This window comes from Glycine max, chromosome 1 (genome assembly GCF_000004515.6).
Source record: "Glycine max cultivar Williams 82 chromosome 1, Glycine_max_v4.0, whole genome shotgun sequence".
NCBI lineage: Eukaryota > Viridiplantae > Streptophyta > Magnoliopsida > Fabales > Fabaceae > Glycine > Glycine max.
In genome coordinates, this window is record NC_016088.4 from 25183534 (window position 1) to 25198770 (window position 15237).

The 15237-nt window shown below is 29.1% G+C and overlaps 1 protein-coding gene across 1 annotated transcript; it reads right to left on the reverse strand.

The window, feature by feature from the left end:
• Positions 1-4931: 4931 nt before the first annotated feature.
• On the reverse strand, positions 4932-9225 carry LOC100815493 (lysine histidine transporter-like 6). Its single transcript, XM_003516790.5, has 8 exons — positions 8802-9225; positions 8549-8688; positions 7391-7774; positions 6100-6493; positions 5900-6005; positions 5484-5575; positions 5308-5376; positions 4932-5225 (listed from the first exon to the last, which is right to left on the reverse strand). The coding sequence occupies exons 1-8, from the start codon at positions 8829-8831 to the stop codon at positions 5127-5129; spliced, it is 1314 nt and encodes a 437-aa protein (XP_003516838.1). The 5' UTR covers positions 8832-9225; the 3' UTR covers positions 4932-5126.
• Between the last annotated feature and the right edge of the window lie 6012 nt (positions 9226-15237).

The following is a 15237-nucleotide window of genomic DNA, read 5'->3' on the forward strand; positions in this document are numbered from 1 at the left end:
CTAATTACACAAAACAAAGTCCAAACTCATAGCCCAATTATTCAAGTGTCGAGGTTTTGACTTCCAAGCTTAATTTGACCTTCAAAATAACATAATTGACCAAATCTTATTTCTTACAAAATTTAATATCTTTTTCTTAACTTTCCAGGTACTACTCACACTCTCTATTTGGAGTTTTGTAGTGTCCTCTAGGCCTTGCACAAGGCATATAGGTCAAGTAAGCACAAAATCCAAAAAATTAGCTATAATTCTCAATTAAGCTCAATCATTTTCCTAAGACCAAAACTGATTAAAGGTGAGAAAATAAGGATCAAAGAGATGTCAATTGAGCTAAGACGATTATAAAAATATTAAAATACAAATGCTCAATCACTCACCCACACATTTTATCATTTTTAAAGGTTGATGGATGAGAGGAGCACACCTTGGATATGCATTTGGTTGACACTGTTAACAGATGGTCCCACAATGTTTACTAGAGACATTACATCTTCATGGGATGGGTGCACTTTGGGTTCGCAAACGATAAAGATAGAGTATGAACCTTTCTTGTGCCCAATATATTTGAGTTTGTTGATGATGCTTTATCAAGATAGAGCTTTGGGCTACCACCGACATACAAAGACACCTCCTTCAACATATCTGTTGTCACAAGGGAGTTTCTTTCGAGATTATGGAATGAACGGCTCCAAGTACATAGAGATGATGTCTCTCATATCTTTGTGAGATGCACTAAAGGACGAGGATATTGAGGAGGACCTACCAAAGGACTTTGTAGAAGACATGAAGGATGATCCTAAGATCTTGAGGAAGAACCCGAAGAGGATCCATTTGAGGGTTCTTCTTAGGATTATCTCGAGGTTTGGGGTGTACTGTTTGTTGGACCTTGTGGCCTCAATAATCTCAAGAGGGATAGGCTTAGAATGCAGAAGAAGCAACAACAATCAATTTAACAATGTTCTTTAAACATGCAAGACACAATTGATTGCAACAAAATAAATAAGATAAGGGAAGAGAGAATGCAAACACAATTTTATACTGGTTCAGCCACTTCCCGTGCCTACGTCTAGTACTCAAGCAACCCACTTGAGATTTCCACTATCTTTGTAAAATCCTTTACAAAGTCTGAACCACACAGGGACAACCCATCCCTTGTGTTCAGATGTTTTACAACAAGAGACTTACAGTCTCTTAACCAATCTCATTGAATAAGAAGAATGGAAGAAGAATTTTCTCTTCAAGAGAAGAATATTACAATGAAGATCATGTAAGAATCCTTATAGATTTTGCAAGTGTTTGGTCAAGGATTTCTTTTGAGAGAGCATTTGAAAACGAAGTTCTTTTGGAATCTCTCTCATTGTCTTTTGAGAGGATAAGACATTTTTGCCAAGCAAAACTCTCTTAATCTTTTGAGAGGATAAAACATTTTGATCAATCAAAACTCTCTCATAAAATTCGTGCCCAAGTCACCTATTTATAGGCCTTTGATGGTCATTCACAAATCTAATGAAAAGATGTGACTGTTGGCAGATTTTCTAAAAGCTTTCCACTGGTAATCGATTACAATGTTTGTGTAATCGATTACACAGTTATAATTTGAATTGTTATGACTTTTGAATTTGAATTTCCAAAGTTCCGTTGCTGGTAATCGATTACATGTTGAAAATTCAAATTCAAAACATTTTTCAACAGCTATTTCTCAACCTTGTCTTCTGGTAATCGATTACACTTCCTGGTAATCGATTACCAGAGCCTTACATGTCTTGAAAGCACTTTGTTTTAAGACAAGGCTTGGTCTTTAGTGAATCTTGAAACAAGGCTTTGTTTGTTGAAGCAATCTTGAATTATTCTTGAAGCAAATGCTTATCATTTGAAGCAGCCTTGTTAGATTCTTCTTTAACATCATCAAAATCATGTATACATACATTCACACTGTTTATGGGAGGATGTTGTATATGGGTAACTGGTTTGAGCTCTAGTTTTTCCTTTTTGATGTATTTTGATATAGGTAGTCTAGGGTATATTTTGTCACCTATGTATCTTTCTGCTTAGTATATTTTACTCTCTCTTAGGCTTTATATTATACTATTTCATCAAAGTTCACATAGTTTGCATTACCTATTTTGATACTTTTTGAGATCACATATTGTATATTATTTAATTTTTGTGAGCTATAATAGTTTTCATACAAATGTTACTAATACATTATTTTAATTTTATTAACTAAAATTAATTTAAAATTACAAAAATTTGTAAATTTTACATTTTATTTAATGAATTTTTAATTTTTTCTGATTATATAATTATATATATATATATATATTTATATATATATATATAAATAAACTAATAAAAGAAAATGTGTTAGTGAGAGTATATATGCTTTACACGTCTCTATTTTCCATTGAGGCACCAAAAATGAAATTGACTAACCGCTTAATAATTTATTTATTATTTTTACATACGTCTAACATTTTTTTCAAATACTTTCTAACCAAGTGATTGGACACAAGTGGTTAATATAGTAAAATTAAGGTTAAATCGTTCGAGTAGTATTCGGGTTCAATCCTTAGTGGAAATAATTTTTTGTCAGGTTTTATTTATCTCCCAACCGAATTCCTAATTAATCATGGTCTTTTTTCCTAATGAATTGGAAAGTTTAGAAAAAGTAAACACAATTTTGTCAAAAAAGTTCGAACACAATATTTGTTCTATCTTCTTTCAATGAAACAGTTCATCGTAAATATTCTCACCATTAAAATAAAAAGAAATAGAAGTCGGTTGAAAATTGAAAATATTGACTAAATGAATTGTCGGTTGAGGCGTTATCATAGAAGAACACAATGGCAAGAGTTAATTTATTTAGTGATAAGTTTTCACCAATAAAATAAAATCTAAAATTTGTTTTCGATCTCTAGTAAATACTTAAATTCTATATTTACTTTCTAATAAAAATTTTCTTTTCGTTGATAATAAAACAACAATTTTGTTTTGATCATTTACACTTTATTTTAGTCCTTGATAATAAAAAAAACAATTTTATGTTTGCTCCCTAATTTTTTTTATTTTGTTATTGGTCTTTTTCAAGGGACTAATAACAAAAAAAAAATATTAGGAAAGAAACACAAAATTCACTAATTTATCGGAGACTAAAAAAAGTGTCAAGGACAAAAAAATATAAATTTTTTTATTTTACTAGGGACTTAATACAAAAAAAATCAGGAAACAAACATAAAATTTGTAATTTATTCGGGACCTAAAACATATTTTAACCTAAAACAAATGTTGTAAGATTTTTTCTTTACAAAAATGTCAAAAGAACGTCTTCAAAGCTTCAAAAGTTGTGATCACTTAAATAAAAGGATAAATACCTATTTTAGTCCTTGAAAGTTAGCTAATGACAAATTGGTTCTTGAAAGACAAAAAATTTAAATTTAATTTCTAAATGTGCACAAAGTGCAACAGATTGATTCTGTCATTAAATTTGTGAGATCATTTAGTTTTATCATTAAGTTATAATGTTCAAAAACCAATTTAACATTAAGTTGGAAAGTTTAGTAATCAATTTGTTATTAAATTATTTTTCTAAGCCAATTTATAACCATCTCACAGTTTCATGGATCAAAATAAATTTTTATCCGTAATAAAAACATCTCGGGAACATGCTTTAATTTAATTGATATGTACTTCTATACACACAGCTACTTTTGATAATTTTACTTGTATTATCTTCGTCACTAATGGGACAAACTAAGAGAAAAAAAATATTATATACCGACTTTTCATAATGACATTCAATCACAATTTACCTATTGTTTATGATAAGTTTGTTGACTTTTATAAAATTATTTTAAAAATTATGAAAACGATTATATGTGATTGAATAACATTGTCAAATTATATTACATTATCAATGCATCACCATTAAACTTAAAAAGTATAACATAAATAAATTTTGCTTGGTCCAAATAATGTAAATTTTAGTTTAATTGATTGAGCATTGTACTTTGATTATTACAAATTCTTTTATATCGAAGTTTGACTCTTCATCTTTTCCCTTTGAATAAAAAGTAAAAAGGCATTGTAAATTGTTTTTAGTAAACTCGAGGTATTTTGTTGTTGTAAGGCTTAAACTAGATAATTTTTTGGTTAGAAGTAGTAGGGAGACAACGTGTATAAGCGGGATGGGTAATTACCAACAATATTAGGGCTAGGTACGAGACATATATATACCCGCAAATTTCCGTGAATATGGGTGTGGATATAGGTACTATAGTATCCTATCTCCTGACACTGCATATATATATATAATTTGTCCTGAAAAATAATTATTTTTTTATGACTAATACTCTAAGTCTCTAATCTCTAATAATATCATTAGCAGAAAGTGGAAAACATTAAACCTTTAATAATGATTTTTGTTAAGCAATTAGAACATTAACTTTAACAATCGCTATGTTAAATGATTATCTTTGTAATTTTGTTTATTTATGACTTAAGTATGGACGAATCAATATTATGCTTGTTTATTTTTAATGTTATGTTTGAATTATTTAAGAATGAATTTTTACTAGCAATTGTTTTAATTAATTTTTTATTGACTTATTATTATTAACCTTATGCATAAGTAAAGTGTGGATGGTGGATGCGGGTATGAATATATAGGTACCAAATAGGTATGGTAATGGGATCAAAATTGCTACCCGTGCAAATATGAGACTCGGTACGAGTAATATTTTTAAATACGGATGTGGGGACACCCTACCCAAACCCTACCCATTATCATCCCTAAGTTAAAAGGTAATAACTAATTTCTCAATATATTGAAATCTAGTGAGTATACTTTTCTTAACATATGTTTTTCTATCCACATATATGAAAATTAAACCTCTTCACCACTTGCTTAAGATAATGTAAATTATAAACCACTATGAAGCCAATTAAAACTATTTGTTCTATTAATAAATTAACATCTCACTAAGATAAAATAAAAGGAGAGAAAGAAGACTAAAAGGCTAGTTGCTTATAGGAACAAAGGACATTATCAACTAGACATTCACCAACTCCAGTCTAATTAACTAGATTAATTGCTCATGCTACATATTTTTGCAATAATATAAAATAGTTTAGGTGTAAAACTTATAAGTAGAAGCATCAGTGGCAATATTCCTTAAGCCACCAATTGTAGATGCCAACATAATGCACACTCCAATGTATATTGAAATCTGAGAAGAAACACAAAATTGAGGGTCAATGCCAAGAGGAAACAACTCCAAGAAAAAAATGTTAAAGTAAATTAATCATTACCCAATTGATGAACCAGTTGGTGCTGAATCTTTTTGGCTTCTTGATTATCAGCCACATTATACTAGGAAGCTGAACAATCGATAAACCAAATTATTAATCCTCTGTTCTGAATTAACTCTTGTAAATTTGTAGTTTAACACAAGCATGAGGATATTGATATTGTAAGAGAGCCTTACAAAGTATGAAGTAGGAGCAAAACCAAATCCACCAAAGAACCCAAGCAGATCACCAAAGAAAGGGAATGTGACCCCAACGAATAATGTAAAAGCTGTAACATTTTAACAATCTCTGGTTACTTCATGAATTTTCGTACAAATAATAACTACGGGGAAGAAAATAGCTTTGCAGTGACAGCATAGATGGTTATGAAAACAGCTGAGTGTTTGATTAACTACCTAGAGATTGTTTCAATTTAACCAACAATCTCGAATTCGAGTTCCGTGTGAGGAGTTGAATTAAATACTCAAAGATAGAGATATCACCTATAATGATCTTATCTGACTCGAACAGGATTGCCATTGAGCAAGTTTGCCTTTAACGGAAAATACTTATGGCTTTAAACCAAAAAAATAGATGGTTTTGAAAATCTCACCTACATAAGCAGATCTAGCAACAAGTCTAAGTGCTACTCCTGGAGGGAACTTAAATCTTTTGACCATCATGCTCTCAATCAAGTCAAAAACAGGCATAGCATAAACCTGGAATCCAATTTTTCCACATTAATAAGGCCAGTCAGATACTAGAGTAGTTTAATTTGGGTAGGAATAGCATATCCTTGTGTTGTGTTGGTACCTGGTAGCTACCAACAACATGAATGAACACCATCAAGTTAGCTGAGGCAATAAGCCATGCAGGTCTTTCAAATTCCATAAGCACATTATCCTCAACATCTCTTCCAAAGGCCCAATATCCTACAAGTGCAACTGGGAAATAGCATATAGCATTGATGACATAGGCACCAATAGCACCTTTCCACATTGGTATCTTTGAGGGCTTCTCAGGGGTTGATGGAATTGTGGCCTGAATTTCAAGGGCCACTGCATGGCCAGCAAATGCAAATGAAATTTGACCAAGTGCATTGAAAATTCTGAACATTAAGTCAGTAGAAGTGGTTTTCTTGTATGCATAGCTAACATTCTCAACACGACCTCTAGCCAAACAAGCCACCCAGGATATAGTTGAATAGCTGCAATGAAAAAGTACCATCAGAGTAAGGTAGTGTTATTTAAACTAAAAGCAATAAATCACATTAACTTTTTTTTTTTTTGTACTTTATATGTTCTTATTGCATTTATCCCAAAATGGTAAAGAAAAGAACAGAAGATACTGTGTTATGTCAGGTAAGTGGTGGCACATTTTTTAACTAGTATATATAATTTTTAATATAATTTGAAAATTTGTAATATCAGCAGCATGATCAAACTATGTTAAGCATTGTAGATTGCATAAATTACAACCTAATTAGAAGCCACTGGATTTACAGAAATACTATGAGTGAGAAAAGATTATTTAATATATTTTATTTTAATTAATTCAACCATGTTCTAGCAAAGATCTTTCTCTAAATGCATAGTTTTATCAACCGACTCTGCAAAGTTTAAAAAGCCATATGGCTTTGCTTGTTCACAAACATAACCAAAAGGGTAAATTTGTAGATACCATTCTACAAAAAATTTAGTCCTCCTATCAAATTCTGAGCATCAGGGGACAGCTTTTCAGTTTTCACATGGATAACATATTCTGTGAAGAATCGAAACAATATTTTTCCTAGGAATATTCTTTATATGGATGCAAAATGTCAAGCCAGCTCTGCAAGCACTCAAAACTGGTAAATGTTAAATAATATTAATCATGTTTAATAGTCAGTGCTCTAGAAAAGTCACATGAGTGGCTTTTCCAATGGTCCAAAAATTCATAAGGACCAAAAATGATCCTTGCATCAAAACCATCCATTTCATATTAATTAAAAAGAAACATACTTTATAATACAAAATGAATCGTCTTGATTTAAAATTACTCATGGTTCCTAATATTTTGGGACCACTATGGAAATTCCCCTAGAAATGTGGGGAACAAGTAGTACCTCAGTGACATCACAGCAGCTGCTAGAGAAACCCCGGCAACAGAATTGAAATTGGGAAGCTGGGAAAGAAAGAAATGGATGCCACCAAAAATGAGAATCCAATAGGACTGTTTGATTTGTGTGCAATTGGTGCATGCAATCTCCATGAACTTCTTCAGGCACTTCCCACCAGTGACCATGTAAACAATATCACACCCAACTTGGACAATCAGTTGCTGGGGCAGCACAATCCATGGCCCTAGCTTTGGTCCAAAAGCATGTCTTCCAAGATCAATGTAACGATCAAACCTGGTTCCCGGGACACACTCATGGAGTTGGATCATTTGCCACATTGAATTTAAAGTCAGGCACCAAGACATCAACAAAATCAAGGTCCCTGGCACCCTGCAAAGATAAGTAAAACAAAGTAAGTTAACTTTCAGCTACATATATTGTTGTCCTTGACGTTCAAAATCGCGATCAATTATCAATCACGAACTGATCATCTGCAAACCGCATCTACATAAACATGTATGGTCTCAATAGATTAAGCCTGAGACGTGTGAAATCACACTGTTCTCAAGGACATATCCACATGATGCGTAAGTCCCTTGGAATATAACAGGCTCTTCCCAATTATCGGGGCAACAGAGCTAACAGGTTCTTCTGTGAGAAAAACTCAGGAACTCAATGCAATTAAAGATGAAAGGATGAAGAAAAGATATGTGCTTACTGATCCTCTACACCTTGTTCAATATAAATATTTTTTGTAATTAAAAAAATAATTGTTAATTAATGCAATTAAAATAGGTAATAATTTTAATTAAAATATGAATTTAATACACATTAAAATAGGTGATAAATTGATTAAAAGGATATTTAACTTTTTTGAAATATTTAATCAAAATATACAACATATATTATTAAGTTTGTGGGAGAGAATTTGAGTTTCATTTTCAAATAATATATCCTTGAAGAATGACGAAAATTTTTTAAGTATGACTAATTCTTAAATATAGAATTAGTCTCATAATGAACACAAAAAATTATAACTTGTAAGAATATTAAAGTCCTAGCAAGGAGTCTGAGACTCTTTTACCATGGTTAAAACAAATATTGTGTTAAAGTTGAGACCTTTTTGTGATATGTTAAAGACTTAAAGGCAGAGTTGTACTTTACCATCCTAGATATGCCATGGCATAGGGAAGGCTGAGAACACCTGCACCAATCATGGCTGTCACAGCGTGAAAAGTTGAGTACCACCATTTGGCATTGCGAGGGGGACCCTTTTCCTCCCATTTTTTATCTGATTCAGGTTCCTACTAGTGCAGAACATGCAACAAGAATAAGAAAAATATCTGACGTAACAAAGAGTTTAGTTTAGACTAGAAATATTGACTAGACCACATTGATAACAGAACAAAACCATTACCTTAAGAGGGGGGCAAGAATCTGAGACCATTTTAATTCACTTATAAAATCAGAGAAGAAGAGAAAGAGGATTTCCCTTGAGTTTTGCAGTTAAGATGAAAAATGAAATGTGCATCAACTTTTATATGAAGCGGTTGATGCATATAAACCGTTTCAAAGTTTCATGTATTTATGATGAACATATCAGCACCTACATGCTTGCCACTTGTGCACTAGTTTTTGTTGCTAATTAGTCAATAGTCAATAGGACCATGACTACAAATGAAAACTGAGTTAATGCAAAAACAGTTTTGGTTGACAAAAGAAATCATTGTAGACTAGTGTGTTAATAAGGTAAACCCACTGACATCAAGTCTTCCCAGTTATCATCACTAACTTATGGTAACGTTTTTGTGTGTACCTAGTTCAAATCCTGACCACCTACATCTTAGAAACTTATAGAGTAATATATACTTTTTTTATGGAATACTTTTAATAAAAGATAACATAGGGAATCATTATTTTTATGAAGGAATATCATTTAATCACTCTTTGGTGCGGTTAGGGGCCAGCCTGAAACTTCTTAACTTTTTAGTGGGGTAACTAAATTGGTCTATTGGGGAATTAGAGGATAGTATAAAGGTGTAATGTGATTGTCCTAATGGATGATATATTTTCAAATTGAAATGTGAATTTTTCCCTGAAGCTAAGTACCTCTCTCTAAAATGTTTAATTTTTGGAATTGACCAGTGATGGAAACATTTTGCTGGTGAGTGAAAGGGAACTAACATTTCATCATTACCCATGTTGACTAAGGGCTTCACAAAAAGAAAAGAAAAACATTTAATTTCTTGTTAATGATTAAAGTTTAAGGCAGGCTGTTCATGTCAAAGTTGGTGCAGAGGTATCATGGTTTGAGTGTTTATGCAATAACAAAAAATGTTAACTTTAAATAAAAAGAGATAGAAATAATAATAATTTGTATGTTTTTATTATTTAGTAAATATTAATTCTATATTAAAAATTAAAATAAATTACACTTAACACCCCTCAAGTTTCATTAAATTTGCATAAACACTCACGGTCTTTATCTACTCCAATATTAATCCTCTCGATTATTTAAAAATATACATTGATATTCATTTATACACTATATTGATCCACTTAGTTATTTAAAAATATACACTAATATCCTTTTAATTGTTTAAAAAACATCACATCAGACTTCAGACTTCCTTAAAGCGAGTTCAATGTAAATGTTAAAAAAGTAAGGAAAGTTCACGCAATTTTACAAAATTGTCGAGTTTATGTAATTTATTTTAAAAATTTTAATTACACTGAAGTTTATTTGCAGAATTTATTATATTTTTACTTATTTTATGATATACAAATATTTTTTAAATGCTAAATTAATGAACTGAAAATATTTTAATGAGAATTTTAATAAAAGAATAAAATACTATGAGCTAATTAAATAAGTTTTAATTGCTTTATTTAACTAATTAATTGACTCAACTGAGTTCTTATTTCTAACCCTTTATACCCGAATTTAAAGCTATCTCTGCTTTAAAGCTTAAATTATCTTTCTTAACAGTTTTGGCAAATAACTAAAAAATTATGCAAAAACTGAAATTGGGTAAAAGATCCCTCCAGGAAACAAGCATGGACTCGGGACTCGGGACTCGGGACTCGGTAGTGAGAAGTAACGCCTATGTTGACCCAACCGAGTCCATATAATCTTGCAAAGTCTATTACTAATATTGTGGTGGGTTTGTTTTATGGATAAATTGTTTTATCTCAGAAATATTAGAGGGGAGGGGAAACATTTACGCCGCTTTTTATTAAGAAGTAATGAAATAATTAAATTTAAATATATTTTATTGTTAGAGTCAATAATCTCAACTTTAAGATGGAGGAAGTAGAAAATATTTATTTCTGACTCATAAATTACTCTTGATGAGTAAAAATACAATAGGGTCTCCTTATTATCCCCTACCATACTACCCTCTTAATGCTCCCTTCACGTAGGTTTTTCGGATAAAATATAATCATGGATAAAATAATTATGACACTGTAACAGGTTATAGTGATTTTCTTTGGCATTGTTTTTTGGAACTTTGGGTTGTTACATTTGTATATACTTTGGACACATTTGTATTTTTTTAAACAAACTTTAATCATGAGGATATTTCAATAATTATTATATATATTTAGAAAAAAAGCATGTTAAACAAACATATATTTTAATTATTTCTGAACATATAAAAAATATTTTCAAATATTTTTAATAGTTAATCAAACTCATTTTAATAATATACTCAAAAATAATATTTCCATATTTTATTTTTAAGATTAAAAAATTTATCCGTCAAACAAACTTAAAGAAACACCAGAAATTATTTTATACTAGAGCAAAGATTCTCTTATATGCTTTATACTGTCGTTAAAATTTTTACTTAAACCTGATTTCTTTTGAAAAAAAAAAGTAAAAAACTATTTTCTATAATTTATAAAAATTTAAAAATTAAATAAAAATTACTTTTTCAAGAATTAAATGACTAATTAAAATTAAAATAACCCTATTTTTGAGAAATTAAAATCATATTTAAGTTTTTTTAAAACGTAAAAGGGATTTCCAAAAGTTATTTTATTAGTCACTGATGAGTGATGACAGAAAATTCGACGTTGCTTATAAGTTTTTCGAAGGAACAAAATACATATTTTATAATTTTTTGTGAATATATAAATACATATTTCATATATTACAATGAACCAGTATTTTATGAACATTAGGAGAGGACAAATGTAACCCTTCAAAACTTCAGGCATCTTTTATTACATCTAACATGAACATACAATCTTTATTATAATGTATAAATTAAATCTTATTAAATTCTAGTCCTATCCTATTCATTTTTTTTAACAAAACACAGCTAAATCTTGATATTTTAAATTTCAACTTTTTTTACCAATAGTTTGATAAAATTATATATCAAACTAGTGTAGTTTGAAAATTATATTTAAGAGGTAGGTGATTTTGACATCTTTTTAACTGGGGTAAAACATTACTTATATATATCGATTATAATTACAATTAATATTAAACATCAAAATCACCTATGTAAGTAATTTTTAAACTACATTAATTTGGTATATAATTTTACGAAATCATATAATTTGGTAAAAAAAAAAAAAAGTTCTAAATTTCAATTCATTTCCGGAGATTTCGCCCGATTACACTAGACTTTTACCATTTGGCCAGTTTCTTCCATTTTAAAAATAACATTTTAAATTTTTTTTTTATAGAATGATTCTCAGTTTATCATGTTTCTCACCGTCTGAGGTAACTTTGGATTTGAATAATGAGGATTGACTAAACCAATTATTGTAAATTATTTAACTTTACAGTGCACTAAAATCAATGTAAATAGTTTGTTAAAATAATATAGCTTTCATTTAAAAGTAATAAATCTTTTTTTAAGAAAAAGTAATAAATCTTTTAAGAGTTTTAATTTATCTTAAATTATTTGTTGCTTAGAAAAATATAATATTTAATTTTAAAATTTTATCTTTAATATTTTGTATCTCTATATACTCCATTGCGTATGAAGTGAAATAAAAATATAAATTAAGTAAAGTTGTAATTTTCTTGTTTGACCCACCCTATTTGATTCAAGTAAAATAAAGCAATACTAAGAGAGTTCAATTGATTAAATAATGTGTTAATATCTAATGTGTTTCTAAGTTCAATTCATACAAATAAAAATAATAAAACAAGAACCATAAAGTTAAATAGAATTATTAATAAAAAAACACATTGGGCTAAAATTTAATATCATTAATTACGTTTAAATAATATCTTGTCAGCTAATTTAAGTCTTTGGTGAGTAAAATAATAATATACTTAAATGTAATTATGTTTGCCTAAATTAAATATATTTAATAACTTAATATTTATACAATATATTAAATGAAAATATTTGTGGAATAAATGAAGGAATAATGATAGTGGACATTAAATTACAAATTCATGTCCCTTCATAAATGAACTACTCGCTCATTCTTCTCTAACAAGTAAGCGAATAAACTAATGATACATAAAAAGGACAACCATAATATTTCAATTGATGAAAATTAGCTTGGAATAGATGAAAATGAATACATATATGGGAGTTGCAACAATCATAAAATGTAAGCTAGTTACTCACAAAAATATACAGATCAAACTTTGACGCACGAAACTTCATCTTAATTAGGGGAAGTGAATTGAGAACCTGAGAACCTCAAATAATCAGATGCGTGTGAAAAATAACAAAAGAAATATTTTTCTTTCATTTTTCCTTTCCTCAGCAAACCACATTTGATCAAGGACAGCCCCTATAAATGGTCTAGCAATGAGTTCATGGGTAAAATTAGAAAGATAGCTATATGAAATTAACAAAGCACAAGAACCATATACGTTGCGAACAATCCAACTTAAATTAACAAAGAAGGAATGGATCCTTTATTCTTCTTTGTGAACCAACCACCAATTAACAAGGCATCGAATCTACTAGCTTTTCTTTTGTTTCCTTTTAAGAGTGTATGGATGAAAGTTCCCGATCGAGAACGAGACATCGTAAATCAGGGATCTATGCTCCCACACTTATGTTTATTAGTTGTATGATTCAATTTATCAATTACTTACTTTTAAAAGTAAAATAATATTAACAATAAAAAAAAAGTGTCTTATGCTAGTTGTTGAAATCAGAAAGTAGAGATCAAAGCCTTCATAGGCCAGCCAAAACAATTTCAAATCAAGACAGAGTCTATCAATTAGAAACAATTTTTAAAATCAACTTGTAAAGCCTTCCAAAGCCTAGATTCGTAGACTATAATAATTTCATATAATTGACAAATTTTAAAGATGAAATTATCTATTTGATTTTTTTATCTTTTTTTTCAGTTTAATCCTTTATTTATTAAAAAATTTAATTTAGTCAATTATTTTATATTTTGGTCACTTATTTTGCTTGTTTAGTTTAATCCTTCGATTCATTTAAGACTCATTAATCATTTAAGAATAAAATTTGTTATGTTAAGAATGAAGTGGAGGAAAAGGGGAGAAAACTTACTAAACAAAAAAATCATTTTTAGATAATTAATGACGTTAATTTTAAATAGATTGAATAATCAAATTGAAAAAAAAAATAAGATAAAAGATCAAATAGAACTAAAAAAATAAGATAAAAGACTAAATAATTTTTTTAAAAATATAAAGGACTAAAAATGAACAAAAAAAATAAGATAAAAGAATAAATTGAACTTTTAAAATAAATAAAAGTTCAAACTAAACCAAAAAAATAAAATAAAGGACTAAATAGTTCATTTAGCCAATTTTAAATAGTTACTTTATCTGGATTGAAATATAAAAAAATAAAAAAAAAACATGTGATGGATTAAAATATAAGCAACTTTAAACTAACTCTTCTATATTTGATGATATATCTCTAAAATACCCTTCATTTAATTAAAGTTTTATTTTCAACAACTTTCTCCTTTTTTGTTCTAAAGGGTATTTTAGAAAATGATTTTTTTATTGAGATTATCAATATTAAATTATGTTAACTAATTTTCTTGATGAATGTGATTCATTATTTTTGCTTATTAGTTCAAAGGAAGTATTTTTTTTCACTTCATTAACTAATTAGATGATATATGTAAAGCTTGTAAACTATTTATCACAAATTCAATTATTTTTTACTAATAATTCATGATTAATTAACAGTGAGGAAAATAGTGTATTTTTTATTAAGGCTTGCATAATCTTTTGGTGCCTATAAAATATAATTTTTTTTATTTAAGTCTTTTAAAAACATTTGTTTTGATTTTAGTCATTCAAAGATTTTTATTTTATTTTAATCCTTGCGGTCAAGTAATAACATAGTTGTGAAACCCGGTATGGTCATTGGCTCGGTCGAGGTAGTGGGTCAGTGGTCCAACCTATGGGTCAGTAATTAGTCTGATTTGATCCGGTCTATATTAAAAAATTTAAAATTATTTATGTATATATCATATATAAGTATATAATAACATTATTTGATTAAGAAAAGTCCATCCATAATTTCATACTCCAAAATCCAAAATAAAAATTGAAGTATTAAATTTGATAATACAAGTGAAGTGTATTAGTAATAAAGAGAGTGTAAATAGCAACTATCTAAATTAAAACACAAGTTCAGTTTTCAATAAACAAAATGAGCCAGAAGCCTATTTTTCCAATAAACAAAAAGTGCAGATAAACTTTCTACACTCATTATTTTTTTTTAACGTGCACAACCCAGTCTAAGTTTTTAAAAACAAATCGGGTCACCGGGTTTCCACAAAACTGGTTGGGTTTGGCCGAGCCATCCTGGCCACCGGGTCCCGGCTGAACCAGGTTTCATAACTATGAGTAATAGGATTAAATGGTGATTCAA

Excerpts from the sequence above, each read along its gene's own strand:
- LOC100815493 (XM_003516790.5), bottom strand. The coding sequence starts at position 8,831 with ATGGTCTCAGATTCTTGCCCCCCTCTTAAG. Across the intron at positions 5,576-5,899 it reads TGCTAGATCTGCTTATGTAG|CTTTTACATTATTCGTTGGG; the intron begins GTGAGATTTTCA and ends AAAATGTTACAG. Across the intron at positions 5,226-5,307 it reads CCAACTGGTTCATCAATTGG|ATTTCAATATACATTGGAGT; the intron begins GTAATGATTAAT and ends GTTTCTTCTCAG.